General features: G+C 42.3%; 1 protein-coding gene across 1 annotated transcript in view; it reads right to left on the bottom strand.

The window, feature by feature from the left end:
* IQGAP1 (IQ motif containing GTPase activating protein 1) overlaps window positions 1-16,849 on the bottom strand; it is a 488,190-nt gene that overhangs the window by 288,978 nt on the left and 182,363 nt on the right. Inside the window, exon 7 of the mRNA XM_078683320.1 lies at window positions 13,430-13,543. Within this exon, the coding sequence (XP_078539446.1) occupies window positions 13,430-13,543 (114 nt within the window). The remainder of the gene's footprint in view (window positions 1-13,429; window positions 13,544-16,849) is intronic.

Genomic DNA, 16,849 nt, shown 5'->3' with positions numbered 1-16,849 from the left:
CCTGACGCGCTGAGAGACGCGCTGCTATCTCAAGCCGAGAGACCCAGCACCGGCGCTTCTGGGCAGCCCTCGCAGGCAGCCTGGAATATCGAGAGCAGAGAAAGAGATACCATTCCTCATTCATCCTAAATTCCAGGTACAGAACTGAATAACCCCTCCTAGAGAATTCTTTAGTTATTCACTTGGCAAAAACAAACTTAACTTAAACTGTAACTTTCTATTCCCGCCCACGTATTAGACTTAGGTCAGGTACACGGGGTAGGCGTATTTAGAAACACCAGTTGAGTACGTTTAGTCAAATGTATATGTGTATGTAAATATATTTTAATCATTTTAAACATCATATGGCTCAGAAACCATATCAATGTTTTTACAGTATTATTTTATACTATTGCTTTTAATGTATGCACTTTACTTAACTATAAGTATTGCAATAATATCGATCCATTTCTCTTGTACGAGAAAAGAGACTGATCAATAAATAACATCTTTTATTGAACACGCCCGTCTCCTCCTTTTCTCTACATTCTGATGAGACTAAGAATGCACGTACTGACTGAGTAAAATAATTGCCTTGTGCTCACACGACTCTTGAGATTGACTCTTGATTAGGGGAGAGCAAAGTTGTCATGTTCTATGGTTGTCAGAAACTAAATCCCTTCTTGTCTAATCAGGGGAGTTAATCCTTCCTTGAACATTCGAGAAAGTTTCTAGCGAACTCTGAGCTTAGCTGGCAAACCCAAAAATTAAGTCTAGTATCGACAGTAGTAGACCTAGTTAACGTCTGGCCTAGGCCTTTACTGCTGTAGGTACTATTCCAATGCGCAGAGCCTATTGGGAAAATAGGAGCTACACTACATGGCGCCCAACGCGTTTGGAAAGGGCGATAAAACTAACGTAAGACATTTAGAGTAACTCAGTCGTGCTTTCTCACTCAGACCCCTTTTCCCAAATACTCCAAAGACGTCTGGAGTGGGTGAAAGGTTATAATATCCTCCAAAACCTCGCAGGAGGGAACTCCTATGTATGGTTCTTGGTCTAAGTCAACGTTGAAGGATAAACAGTGTTCCAAAATATTGTGCATCTAATCTCTGTTTCCATAAAGAAACCTGATCTGCAAATAAACATAATACCATCCTGTCAGCAAAATGGACAGCGATGAAGAACGAGAGGTTACTAGATTAGCTACTGAAATAGCAGATGCTGATGCTACCATGCAAGCAGCAGACGCGGATATAATACTCATTCCGGTCGCCAAAAGGAGATCTATAACCTTAAAACTTATAGAAAATGGACTGACACCTAGAGGTGGCACAGTCATATTCGTAATCGAGGCACACGAATATCGGCAGACAGAGGTATACTATACATGGATACATTTTCCAGCAGCTAATACTATAACAAAGTACTTCCACTATTACAAAGTAGAGGAACCTCCTAATGAGTACACTCCTTTCGAGGAGGTGGAAGTACCACTCAAATTCCAAGAGCATTTGCTCTTATTTGATGGCGCCCTAAAACATAATAATCACATTACAAGGCTCGGTCCTTTAGGAAGACCAGGAGCAACGTGGCCGGTCTTAGCCGGATACACACCATATCCAGACATCGAAAGAATGCCTGCAGCAGAGCTGCTAATACAGCTAAAACAACTACTAAAAATTCACAGACAATTAGTTCAGTATGTAATGCGGACTTCAACAATTCAGCCAGCGATTAAACTTCCACAGCTGACCCCTCACCAGGGGAACACAAATAAAATTACACCACAGAACATCCAATCCTGCCTAGGTAAAGTTCCAGCTAAACGGGAACAAATACCATTCTGGTTGGCACAGAAAATTACCCAAATAGAGGCGGTGTTTCCTGACACCACCCCATTAGAAAAACACAGGATTCTGACTATATGTCTCCCAATGGGAATCGCACCACACATTGAGGACTGTGACACTTGGGGTACAGTCTTTGCTTCCATCTACACAAAAACGCACGGTGTTCCATCCATTTCGGTAATACCAGATGTGCTAAAACAAATTCAAGATGAATACGGTCCAGAACCTGCTTTAACTCTTGGTATGAAATTACTAAAAGACTTCAAGCAGGTATCGGCTATATTACTAGCCAACATAAAGGGTGAAGCAGCAAACGTGGCGATCCGCCAGAGGTTAAAAGAGACAGATATAGCAGACCAACCAGCTGAAATTGCCAGAATCATAGAAAAATCCTATGAAGAACTAGGCAGAGATAGTCTAGGTGGAATACCAGTAAAACCGCAACTGACTACAAGTCCAGAAAAAATGTTTTTTAATAATAATAATAATTCACCAAAAAAGAACTGGGATGGAAATAAACAATCCAATCCTAAAGAAAAGAAATTCCAGTCCAGAGGAAGGTCTCCTAGGCGAAGAGAGAAATCTCCAAACCCGAGACAAAGGTCACCTCAGAGTGAACCCTCTGGGAATAGATATAACCTTAGAAATAGGGATAATATTAAAAAACCTGATAGATATCAAGACATTGATACACGTCCCTCTCAATCTTTTCAGAATTCCTCGCAGAAATCGGAAAGAAGAGGACGATCAGAAGAGCACGCCAAGTCCAAAGACAAGGAACCTGCTCAACTGAAAAAGAAATTACAATTTCCAAAAAAGAAGGTAGCCAGTATCAAGGTAGTTAACAATGCCGAGAATACTGAGGACACAACTGAAAAACGGAGAGTGGGCTCAGACAATGCTAGACAGCGCAGCAGAGGTGAGCATAGCTCGCAAAGTCCTTATGGATCATCTGGAGACAGTGGACACGAATGAATACCTTCAAGTGGAAACTGCAGATACCAGAGTTAGCAAGCCCCACAAAATATACGAGATAACATTACGTATAGAGGGAGATAAGACTAGGAAAATAAGGGGACTATTTTGGGATAACCTCTCAAAGGGTTATGACATACTTCTAGCTGAAAAAGACTGGCCACCAGAGTTTGTCAGGGAGTGCCCTCATGGCGAAGAAGTAATTATGCCTGCCTTCTCGAATCAAATCCCGATTCATAAAAAATACACACTTGCTAGAAAGTGGGCAGTGGCCTTAGCACCTGCTTTATATAAAAATCATGTAGGATGGGATGAGGATTCTCCTCCTCACAAAATCCAGTTAAAATCACAACCAACTGCACAAAGGCAGTACCCAATTAAGCAAGAAGCTAAAAAACAAGTAAATGAAATACTAGATCAGCTAGAATACCAGGGGGTGATTGAAACTTGCACCTCACAAATGAACAATCCTTTGTTTCCGGTCTCCAAACCAGACAATTCATATCGTCTAGTTTTGGATTACCGACACCTTAACACATGTTGCAAAACCTTTGCAGTGCAAAATTCACACAGTGCTGCACTAATGAATAACATAGTGCGCAAAAAATACAAAACAACCTTGGACATCTCCAATGGATTCTTTTGTCAAAACATAGCACCAGAGAGCAGATATTTAACAGCTTTCTCAGTAAATGGCGCTCAAAAACAATTCTGTCGGTTAGCCCAGGGGTACAAGAACAGCCCAGGGGTATTCTCAGCGAGAGTAACAGAATTACTACAACAATATGATGATGAAGCATTATCTTATGTCGATGACATTTACTTAACAGATGATGACTTGGAAACTCACTTGAAAAGAGTGAACACCATAATACTTGGTTTCGCTGCAGAGGGTTACAAATTCAACTTCAAAAAATCCAGAATTGCCCATCTGACAGTCCTATTCTTAGGATATGAGTTATCAAGTGAAGGCAAAAGCCTGGCAGACAATTTCCTAGAGAAATGTGCCGTAATCCAAGCTCCTAAAACACTAAAAAACCTACAGTCAATTCTAGGCTTCCTAAATTTCGGAAGAACTTACATTGCAAATTACGCAGAAAGGGTCAAACCCCTTTACGATCTAATTAAACCAGACTTTAAAAGATCCAGTTGGACTCAAACACACACAGAAATTTTGAGATCCTTACAAACAGACATGCTAATTAAAACAAAATTAGAAACCCGTGATAATACACGCAACCTAGTTCCCACTTATAATGTAGATCCACAGCACTCAGCTGACGTCCGGACTGTTATACAAGATTTGCGAGTCTAAATGGCATATACGCTAAGAGCATGCTACGTTCGACCATTTTTTTTCTTTTTCTCAGGCAATCCAGCCTGGGGGGAAAAGAATGACCAAATGAGCACAGCCCAGCGGGAATCTTCTCACTTCCTTCCTGAGGGTATGGGATGGTGTAAAGAAAAAACCAAGACAGAAAGCAATCTATAATAGAAAGGATATTAGGTTCGGGAGCTGGGTGGGTCAAACATCTAATAAGTGTCCAACGTAGTCTAAATAACTTGCCAAGAAATTCTCTGAAGGGATTCAGTCCGTACAAATTATTATTCGGAACTAGGATGTTGATCTCTGACCTTGATAGTCAGACTTCAGTGGTAACAGAAAAAAGCTTTGATGTCAAAGACCGTTTGGCTATTTTGCAGGACTTAAACAAAACAAGAAAAGACCTGAGCAACATACAGTTGAAACAACAGCCAACAACCACTGAAGAATCACCACCTGTCCCAGCAAGACCTGTCTGGATTCCAAAAGTCGGGGATCTAGTCAGGGAGAAGATCGCGGTAAAGAAGGAATTTGGGCCTTCTTACAGAAAAGCAGTTCCTGTCTTGTCTGTCAACGGGACAAGATCAGTTGTACTACCGCCACTTGCTGGAAAAAAGGAGAACCGAGTTGTATCCATCGACCTGGTAAAACCACAACATGTGGCCAATAACAAACAGTAGGCCAAGTGGACTCCCAATAAGTAGCAGAACACCAAGGTTTGCTACCAGTACAGAGGTCCTAACAAAGAGGCTCATCACATTCGAAACGCCTACAGAAGAACAACAAGGACTATGCAACAATGCAATAGAACTTAGACCTCTGAAAACCCAAATAAAGACATTTAGCAGAGACACTCCAATCTATACTGAAGTACCAAGTGAAAATGCAAAAAACAAAAATCCTGAACCAATTGGAACAATTGACAGAACTGCATCCGGTTACTTCATCAACTTCGATGATTCCTCTGAAGGCTTCAGCGAACAAAAGACACAGCCATCATCAAAATCCTTTAAAGACAAAGCGAAGGAACTTTTGAAACAACTAAAAGAAACATATCTGATTTCTCCATGGATTGAATTTTGGGTGGGTTTTGGTGCATTTATCCTCATACTTTGGCTCATCATGGTATTTACTTTGGGACGCTTCATTGAGGGAAAATATGCTAAAATGGACACAGCAAGTCAGAACATCAACTTGGTCCTCAAACCACACACATCTTCACACGTCGAGAAACGAGAACTTTCTTCAGAACTTTCTTCAGCCAACTTCACAGCAATTCCAATACCTGGTGGGGTAGCCTGGGACAACACTGACTATGAAATTTATGGTCCGGTCGAGATCCTGAAATATGCACACCAAATTAAGATCTCTTTGAGTGACTTTGCAAAACCAAACTCATTTGCTGATGATTGGGACTTTGAAAGTATAAACAATATGATGTCTGACTTAGTAATGTCTGCTAAATTTACAAAACATGATTATTTGCAAGGTTCTACAAATTATGATAGTATGTATTGCTATAACCACTATGGTAACCATTTCTTGCATAAATCTGCACAACCTAGAAATGTTTTAAATTTTAATCAATGGGAACATTGTGCTACACCTCCAAAAGGGAGCTCTAGAACCGTTTATGACAAATATTCATACTTTCAAGGTTTTAACACTAGTAATGCTGAAACATTTTATTATAAATTGTCAAACAAGACAGGGACCAAAACCATGATAACCAACACAAAATTGATTTATTCTGATTCATTCTTTGAAAAAATGAATACTTTTGGATTCGATTATTGGGACAAAAATGTTGATTTGAAAAGTGTTTGGGGCACAAAAGAATGGCAAGTACAGGGTTTAGAAGCTTTGTTTAGAACCTGCATGATCCCAGAACAAATGATATTTTTAAATGACACTGTTCAACAAACCACCTGTCTTGGCTTAGCCAAAATCAAAGATTTAAATAACCCGTCTATTCCAAAGCCAACAATGTTTAGCAATAACTCTGATACAGATGAAGAAATAGACATAAACCATATACTTAACCAAAACAGAACACATCCTGATTGGAAGCAATGGTTGATCTGGCCCACAGATACAAATAACTGTCAAGATAGATTCCTGAATAAAACACAGGGTTTCAAAATGACCAGGCCAGACCCTAGATATCCCCAAAGACATCACCCAGGGATAATAACAACCTACAGTGTGGGCAAATTATGCCTTCAATGGCTACAAACTTCCACACTGCCTGAAATTAAGCAACACCTAACTTTACTTACTGATGGTGCTGACTTGCGTGATTTCATAATGGGACCACGCAAACAGCGTCAAAAGCGTTTCATAGCAGCCTCTGTATATGCAGCATACAATGAGGCCTGGAAGGTTACTCAAATTGAGACAGCAGAAAGAATACGGGAAATTGACCGTATTAATTTGGAAAAATCACTTTCTGTAGTGGACAATGGGTTAATGACTCTGTCCTCCAGAATTTTTTCATTGGACAGCATTGTGTCTTCAGCAATCGATATATTATCGCAAGACTTACTGTTATTACAACATGGTCAGTCACAATTGCGTTCTATCGTACAGCTTGGCTGGACGTTACAAAATCTGCGTTCAGGCTATGTGCCTTGGCGTTTAATCAACACTACGTCACTATTCCAAATCTTTAACCTTACTGATAGACAAATCGGTATGGCGCAGAAGGGTGCTGATTATACAATCTTGAGCATTGAAAAACTAGAAAGATTACCGTTGACAATGTCAGAACGACCTGTCAGTGAATGGATAATCCACGGAATCATAAATATTCCAATCTCAACCTTCAGGTTTCAATACTGCCAAAAATATATACAGGCTGGCATGTACGAGAAATTGGGAAAGGGGTACCTTAAAACAACTTGGAACCTGCCCTATTCACATGCATGTGTCAGTAACAAAGGACAGAAAGTGTTTCTTAGTGGCAACAATTGTGCTATGTCACTAAGCGGCACGCTTCTGTGTAACGGTATTAGTTTGCACGGAGCCTGTGAAGGGAATTCATACAACCTTTCATGTCACCAGCAAGGCGCACCTGCAACTGAAATAGAACCATTCTTTCAAAGACTCTATAATGGGAGTTACAATCTTATTGTAGACCGCAGATGTTGTAGTCTTATGCCCGGGACTCCTTATCTCGTCACTACGACGGCGAAGGTCAAGTGCTGTGGACGTTCTTTGTTCCCCAGCTCCTTTCCAGACAGGGAGGCGAGGGCATGGCCCAGTTTGAAAATTACTTCTATTCGAATAGACACTTTAAGCAGAATGAAAACAGTGCTTCTTCAGACGCCTACAAGGCTCACGTCATCAAAAGAAACGTATGATCTACAAGTCGCAAGGACGACTGCAGAGATACATACATTATTATCAACCAATTCCCCCGTACATTTCGCGGAAATCCTGAGCGAAATCTTAAATATTTCTGATACCACAGGGGTCTCAAAGGTATTTAAGACAGTATTTTCGATGGCATTAACACCATTCAAAGCCATACTGGGTATTTTTCCAGATTTCGTCCATTCGATTTTTGGCGGACTTCCCCTAATCCTAGGACTAATTGCAGGAATCCTATTCCTAGTCCTTATTTTTCGATATGGCAACCCATGTCACAGATCAAACTCTCGCGACAATGGAAGATACGATCCTAGCCATTGGATACCGGGACCGGATATCAAAAATCCTGGGACTCTCCCGGCTTAGAGACCTGAACATGACTTGGTTTCTATCATTTCGACCAATGTGGCAAAGGTGTGTTTTACCTGTACTAAGGTGTCTGCTATGCGGAGAAGAATGCGTGTTAGACACCTGTCTGACGCTACAATCGGATGCGCCGGTGGATGCAGATACACTGTTGGTTCCTACCAAGGTTCACGCACTGTGCTGCCCTCAAAGGCTGCCAATTCTGATGACGGCATTCCTGGAATCTTCACCACTGCGATTGAAGAGTAGTGAAGTACGAGATGAAAGCAGCATCGAACAGGTACGACCTTCTGTCAGCAATGCAAATCAGAATGTCAATGCAGACAATCATGCGCATGAATGCATGGTTACCCCTATTTCCGACTTAGTGGAACTTTCCCATGAAGCTGTTGACAGTTTTTTCGAAAGCCTGAATGATATGATGTTCTCTCCGGAACAGAAATAGAGACTTTTGAGTAAACTAGCACACGGCGTTCCCTGAATCCGGCCTTCAACTTAAAAAATAAAGTCACATGAACAATTACAATCCAGTTCACGGACAGCAACTTTTTTTCAGCAAGCCCTTAAAATATTTTTCAATATATTTTTCCCCGGGACACTGACCTTCTGCTTAAAGTAAGAAACTATTCCTAGAGAACTAAGATTTCTATTTTTTTAGATACTTTATAGACTTTATATAGACTTTAGCTGCCCGCTGGTATGTTCACAATATATTTTATGTGATGAAATGGTTTCGACTTTTTTTCTGTATAGCCATATTAAGAGCCATTTCATGTGTATTTCTCATATACCAACAAGCAATAATGCATAACAATGCGTGTTTACTTTTGCATTTAATTCATAGCTTAAGTGCATACAATATATATGACTGCAATTTTTCAGTATATTTGAAAATTTCAAAATGCATTTATGTATTTTGGGGTGGTAAGGTATACACTATACTCTATAGTATGTTGTACTATGTTATACTATGCATAGATTAGTAGATATGACCATAGTTAGCGTGGAGTGGGTGTCGTGTATTTCTATAGGTTCTGAATCGATCCCCCTATTCCTGACCATATTCTGGTTAACCTACCTAGCTAGTTAACTAACAGTCAGCCCATGAGGCAAGAAATCCCCCATGATGCAGATACCGTTATCTGACGCAGTCACACTACGGCACAGGAACGTGTTATCTGATTAGGTCATAACGCTTGAGATCTAATTAGACAAGCGACATTCCTCCAGCCCCTGATAAGGCATACGACGTTCTCATAACAAATCAAACCTATGACAACCTGGATAATCCGTGCGGCCATTGTTTTGATTTCACAGAGAACTTTAGTAAAGAATGTGCTAACGAGCAAGTCGTATGACATCTTTATTGACGTACCTATGTCCATCCTTACGTCAATCCCGGCACCTTTAAGGTATAAATATTGCCGACCTTGCCCTATGCAAACACACGCGTGGTGACAAGACGGAGCAGCCATACTTGCCGAAGCCGAGAGCAGAAGCAGACCCCGCAGGCAACAGCCCCGCCTTCCTGACGCGCTGAGAGACGCGCTGCTATCTCAAGCCGAGAGACCCAGCACCGGCGCTTCTGGGCAGCCCTCGCAGGCAGCCTGGAATATCGAGAGCAGAGAAAGAGATACCATTCCTCATTCATCCTAAATTCCAGGTACAGAACTGAATAACCCCTCCTAGAGAATTCTTTAGTTATTCACTTGGCAAAAACAAACTTAACTTAAACTGTAACTTTCTATTCCCGCCCACGTATTAGACTTAGGTCAGGTACACGGGGTAGGCGTATTTAGAAACACCAGTTGAGTACGTTTAGTCAAATGTATATGTGTATGTAAATATATTTTAATCATTTTAAACATCATATGGCTCAGAAACCATATCAATGTTTTTACAGTATTATTTTATACTATTGCTTTTAATGTATGCACTTTACTTAACTATAAGTATTGCAATAATATCGATCCATTTCTCTTGTACGAGAAAAGAGACTGATCAATAAATAACATCTTTTATTGAACACGCCCGTCTCCTCCTTTTCTCTACATTCTGATGAGACTAAGAATGCACGTACTGACTGAGTAAAATAATTGCCTTGTGCTCACACGACTCTTGAGATTGACTCTTGATTAGGGGAGAGCAAAGTTGTCATGTTCTATGGTTGTCAGAAACTAAATCCCTTCTTGTCTAATCAGGGGAGTTAATCCTTCCTTGAACATTCGAGAAAGTTTCTAGCGAACTCTGAGCTTAGCTGGCAAACCCAAAAATTAAGTCTAGTATCGACAGTAGTAGACCTAGTTAACGTCTGGCCTAGGCCTTAACTGCTGTAGGTACTATTCCAATGCGCAGAGCCTATTGGGAAAATAGGAGCTACACTACAAGGTTCGCGCGATATTTGATGCGATCACGCACTTTTGTAGTGCGAACGAGAAGATGAGTTCCCGAACATGTCTTACACAACGCGAACACGTTACTTGTGACCCGGAACAGGAAATAAGGGAACGCAAGCGGGCGGGACAAACCTCTTGGGTAACTTAGCGCGCTAGCTATCTCGAGCATGCAGGCAGCGCCCCGAACACGCGCACCGCGCTCCCGAAGACAAAAAACGGCGCGCGAACGGGTCTAGCAAGCAACTACGCATGTCCGCGGAGCTACGCGTAGGTCGCGGAGTGCAAGTGCGTCTTCGCGTAGCTCCGCGGAGTGCGGCTCCGCGAACTACGCCCAGGGTTACTCAACACTTCTATTTTCTTTTAATTACCTTCTACTGCAAGGGCCTGAACTCTTGAGGGCTCTGGGGAACGCTTGCAGTGCAGCGTGCTGTTACAACTACGCATGCGCTCGGAAATAAAGACCGGGATATAACCGGCTCTCTTGTCTTCCTAGGGGAACTCTCGCCAAAATAAACAAACTCAAAGGGCTCAGTCCTCCCCTGATTACAGTACCTTCCAGCATAACAAGCACTGGCAAAGGCCTGCCTTGCATATTGATTTTCGACTGTCACGTGAAAAAAATCTACTGCAGTGAAAAAATACAAACAGCAAGTGCTTTCTATATACTAACCATCGATGAGAACAATATTTGAATGTGCGAAGATTCGGAGTACTCCTGAGATGTAAAAAGTCTCTTGTGCACTGCAGTGCTTGCACACCACCAGAAGTTGAATTAGGTCGCAGACAGCCAATAGCATGAGGTCAGAGTCCTCTAGGCAGAGCCAATGCCCACTTTAAGTATATTAGTCACAACGGATCATGCAAAAAATGTCCTCCCTGAGACAAAAAATATTGCCCTGGGGCATCCCCGACGTAGGCGATGGTTATTACTTTTAGAATAGATGTTCCCTTTAAATACCCCTCCTGATGCCAGGCTGGTGCTGCTGCTGGACTATGAAAACTTGACTTTTATGGAATAATACCGAAGGAGCAATACCCCAGTGATCCGTATAAAAGAACAGTTACATTTGAAGCTAGATCTCACTATTCCAGCCCCTTTCCCCTCTCCTGCAAAGAGCAATGAACAAAGGCCCTGACGCCAACTCCACTCATTTGTGCGCCTGTTTCTGAAGAGACTGTCAGTCTCGGCACGGCAGCACTGCCTTCTTGAGCATGCTAAAGCGTGGTTAGGTATTGCCAGTCATAATGGGCACTGGTGCTGGCGTGGCCTAGGTAGTGCCACAAAATGGCAGGTTCTTGCCATAGGCCCTAAAACAGGTAGGATGGAATTCTTTGCAGTCATATCCAGGCCCTGGAATCAGATGGAAGTGTTGATCTCATTTGACAAGGATGACAGTGACCACTGACTCCTACCGACGGGGACAATCTAACGAGATCTTGGCACGCTTGCAGATCACCAATGACCACTTGAGCGCAGAAGTCACTATAAAAGCCTTCGTCTGTTTTCTGTCTCATTTCCCTCCCCTACTGCCCACTCTGCATAGTATTGTCCGGAAGATAGAATTTTCAGGAATTAACTACTTGGTCTCGGACACTGCTTTCTTTCCCATATTTGTAATGCGGCGTCCAGTCTTGGTAGAGTGGAGCCTGGCGGAATCACTAGCCATTTAGCACATAATCTTGTCGATCCCTTCACTTCATCCCTCGGCTTCAGTGCTGTTTCTAGTGGGTGATATTCACAGGTGGCCATAAGAATGTCATGTTGGGGGGGACAAAGGGTGCTCGCTCTGGCATCTCATGCACGTGACCCGGATTGGGTGCTCTCCGTTTCCTGTAGATTTGACTGTGGCTATGTTTTAGGTTGAGTAGGCTGCTATAGAGGCCTTTTCTCAAGTCTTGGTAGGCAGTCTCAGTGGTATCAGCTAGAGGGCAGTGCCATCTTCAAACTTGCGAGTAATCCTCTGCCTCTGACCGGGATCAAATATTTGTCCAATGATGTGATCCTAGGTTATTTGCAGTATCCTCAAGGACGTCCAGACAGAACCTGACAGGAGTTCCGTCCTCTGTTGTACTCTGTCTGGGACCACTTTAGACATCAGCCATACATTTAATGGGATTTTGTTCTGAGGAAATGTCTTTCCTGGAGAAAAAAGATGGGATCACCACCTTTGTTTCCCTTTAATGAAGTTAGGTCAAGACTTCTCCTCCCGGAATGACGGGATCGGTGGAATATTAACCTGGGCACAATGTCTTGCTGTTTAGGACCAAACCTCCAGTCCATCATTAAGGTTTCTGGCGTAGGTATGTTTAATGATTAATCTCGGACAGGCTACTCTGCCAATGCCCTGGCCAGTGCCCTCTACATTGATCAGTAAGAGGAATTGGGGTCTTCAGGAATGGCATCCTCTCTCCAGTACTACAGGATTGACAGGTCTTTCCCATTCCATGATTCAGTACAGACCGCTGGATACGTGGGCATGCTGTAGGGACTAAGGCGCTAATGTGCAGCTTTTGTAATATACTTTTGTAATATACTCAGAATGCAAGGACTGGGAGAAGAAAGGTGGTAACAGCTGTGTTACTTTCCTGTGATCTTCAGTACTTAAATATCGCTACCATGACCCACCATTTACAACCAAGCCACCCTCCCTAAATGAGCTCTACACAAATTCTGTGGTGCGCTCAAGTAGTTACACAGAAGGGACTGCAAGGGCCTCTCTTTTATGATACCTTCCAGCACAAGGAAGAGATTTAAGTACAGAGGGGTTGGCTTTCATTTGAGAAAAATATTTAGCAACATGATTCACCCCTGGAACTAAAAGCTGTGCCCATACAAGTAAGAAGTTATACACTTATACTACTTTGCATATAAAGATATATATGTACCATCAGGCTGCATGTCGGTTTCTCTCCATCTACTGATGGTGATATACATGAGCACTGCTGTTTCCCTTTGTGGGCAGTTAAGAAGGTGATAAACTTATAGGAGGATTAAGGGAGAAAGGTTTCAATCCAAGCAAGCCTGCATTCGGCCACTGTCCTGGAGATTTCAAACTCCTAACTAATCTCGGAAAACTACCCCTAGGAGCATTTAAGGAAATTCAACGCACCCATGTTGTCTGTTCATACTAGACAACACACACTCAGCCGAGCTCAGTACTTACGGGCTGCTTCATCTACAGAAAGCTCATTGGCCAGGATTCCGCCAATCTTGCTGAACGCGGGCATCTGAATTCCATACTTTTCCAGCTCCTTTGTCATGTTATCAATCTCTTCCACTGAAAGACAAAACAGAGATGACTGAGATGCGAAATCAGACCAAATGCTCAACTGTACACTTTCCATAATGTGCTAAAGAAATACATGAGGACTCCTAAGCTGGTGACACCTGGAAGAGAAAGAATTCAATTAACCAATAGGGAAGTGACTTTTTTTCATGCAACATATTACTCATGTATAGTGCATACTGTGAAAATCAGACTATTACTCATGTATAGTGCATACTGTGAAAATCAGACTATTACTCATGTATAGTGCATACTGTGAAAATCAGACTATAACGGAGTTCTGGTTGCGGTTGGGGGTCCATAATGCATCACATTTTATAGCTGCGCAGTTTAGGCTGATGATAGACCAAATGTCTTACAACGATATTCAGTAGGCCATAAATGGATTCAGAATACATGCTCCTCCAATCCTTGGCCTCACTCCAGAGTGCTGAGAGCAATGGTCAGGTGTGTTAATTGCACATGTGATTCTCTGCGAAAGTGTGTAAAGGAGATATACAACTGTCGAAATATTGCAAGGGCAAAAGTTAAGAAAAGGCTGTGCTTTCAGGTGAGCAGGTGCAGTTGTGTGTACCGGTGAGGGGAAGGAGATGCTAGGCAGTATGTGCTGGAGAGAGTGAAAAGAGGGTGCTGAAAGGTAAAGAGATGACTTATGAGATTAGCAGATAAAGGGTTTTAGTAAGATATCATAAGAGAAAGGGCATAAGAGTCTAACTGAGAGACTGCAGAAAAAGTGTGCCTGCATTTACTAAACATTTGTTCCGTGTTTGCATCACAAAAGTGGCCAGATCTGGTGCAAAGAGATGGGGTGGGATTTACTATCCAATATAAATCAGGATTTGCTTTAGAAAGTTCCCCAAAGTAAGGCTAAGTTACGCTACATGCTACTTTACATTAAGGGGCATTCTAGGAGTGGTACATATGTGCTCCCACAAACCACCCATGGGTTTTGACACAAATCCCCATCTACCTACACTGTAGACAGGGATTTGCACAAAAACCTTACTCTTTCTCAAGGCAGGTGGATCAAGGAGAAATCTTTTCATTTATCCTTCCTTTTCCAACTTTGCTATTGTGCTGGATTGTATAGCGCACATACACAGTAAGAAAAGTCTAAAGAGAATAGTTTCTGGACAGGAAGGATCTGTTGCCAGTAAAAAAAACTGCTTTAGAGAACGCACGCACCTTTGCACTATGGTGCAAGAATGTCTGCATCGGCGCATGGCAAATAAAAGAGCACCAGAAGTCGGAGAGAGACAAAATATGCAATATCCTAGTAGATTTTTCATATTTGTCTCTCTCCCTTTGACAGAAGATACCACAGCAGCTTTTGTTGCTACGCTGCCTTGCACAAAGTATTAGGTGTGGCGAGGAGAAATTGAGTGATTGCGGCACTCTGAAGGCCACTTACCCTTCCACAGACCTTCGTAATGTTTAAATCATAGCCTGCTGAAAAAATGGTTAAAGTGTGTGTGTGTGTGTGTGTGTGCTTTCTTTCGCCCCTTTCTGGAGTTGCCACTGTGACCAACTAACTGAGTGCTGTGGTGCAATTGTGCCACCAATCAGACAGATTACAAGTCCAGAGTACAAATATGTAAAACACGTTACACACTGCTAAAGAAATGACATAACTCATCCATGTTTTGAAACCCCTTTATACCCTAGAGTCATTGGACAGCATGTTAAAGAAACAAACAATTAACAGATGGTCACATACTATGAATAGATTTAAATCTACTTGGAGTGCCTACCCTACGCCTTATGACCCATGAAACAGCAACCTCTGCTAAGGAAGCAAATACACAGACACATTATTGTGCTTGTAATCAATACCAAAGGCTGTGTGCACGCCTTCATAAATATTACTAAAGTTATATTTCTGGTCAGGGTAATAGCCTGTCCACAGACTTACCCATGGTAATTTAGCAATAGTCAAGTCCTCTGGAGCAATCCTTATTGCCTGCGTCCCCATGGCTTCCTTCTTCATGGATTTGTGCACTGCCAAGCCCCTATGTCTTCCTCCTTCATGGATTTCCTCACTGACACGTCCCCATGACTTCCTTCTTCATAGATTCCCCTATTATCACCCTCCAATAGTGCCCTTGACTTCTACTTAGCCCATCTCAAACATTTTTCTAGCGCTACCCATCTCAATGTAGGCTGTCAGAGAGTTTTATATCACAAACACACAGAGAGACAACGAGTAATAAAAGTGCATAAATCAATGCATAGGAAATGATACTTAAGACACGGGGACCAACAAGATGTAGAAGTCATCACATGTCAATTAAACTGGTAGACATTATAGGTTAAGAGTGCTTGGTCTGGAGAAACAATGGGGCGAATGTACGTTTTCACGCAGTAACCACAGTTGCTGTGCTGCATGGCTTGCATAAAAAAGAGAGAGCACCATACCTACTACGATATGGTGCTGCTGCTCTCTCCTCTAATGTTGGCATACCTTCTGCTTCCTTGCGCCAATACACACATGCTTGCACTGTGGTGCAAGGGTGTGTAAGTGAAGTCAATCATAGGTTTTATAAGGGACTGGCACCCTTTCAGCAGAAAAATCTATGCTTCACCACAGTTTAACACTTTGCCACTATGTAGGTGTTATGTACGGTGCAGCTCAAATGCAAAGGTGGAATGGTTTGGAAAAAATAAATGTTTTCTCCAACTTTATGTCTGCCTCAAGATGTGCACATTTTTATGCAAATGCTAACCAAAGTTAGTAGATCTGGATTAGTATCAAAATCCATATGTGAGTGCATCATAATGTCCATGTATCACCAATGGTACGTCTACTTGATGCAAAGTAATATATGGTGCTGCTTCTATTCAATTCTGATCACCTGTCTTGTATAGTGCATGGCTATCCAAGACAGGGTTCCCAGCGCAGTTAGTGCTAGCAGGAGTGAGAATAGATAAGGAGGATTAGGTAAAAAAGTAAGCCCGGGCGGAGCGGCACTATGCGGAGGTGGAAACTCCGCTCCGCTGCCCGTCTCCACCCCCCCAGGAAGAATTACATTAAATATACATTAAAGGTAAAAAAAATTAAACACTTACCTTGACTTCAGCGTCCCCGGGCTGCCGTACTCCTTTTCCTCGGTTTCACAATTATCTGCGCATGCACTTGCGCAAGTGCATTTCTCGCAAGGAATGCGCATGCACAGATCATCATGAAACCGAGGAAGAGGAGGACGGCAGCCTGGGGACGCCGCAGTCAAGTTAAGTGTTTCTTTTTTTTACCCTTAATGTGTATTTACTGTAAATCTTCCTAGGGGTGGTGGAGGCGGG

This window comes from Lissotriton helveticus, chromosome 3_1, assembly GCF_964261635.1.
Source record: "Lissotriton helveticus chromosome 3_1, aLisHel1.1, whole genome shotgun sequence".
Lineage (NCBI taxonomy): Eukaryota > Metazoa > Chordata > Amphibia > Caudata > Salamandridae > Lissotriton > Lissotriton helveticus.
The sequence above is the reverse complement of the archived record's forward strand: the minus strand, read 5'-3'. Positions and strand labels throughout refer to the sequence as shown.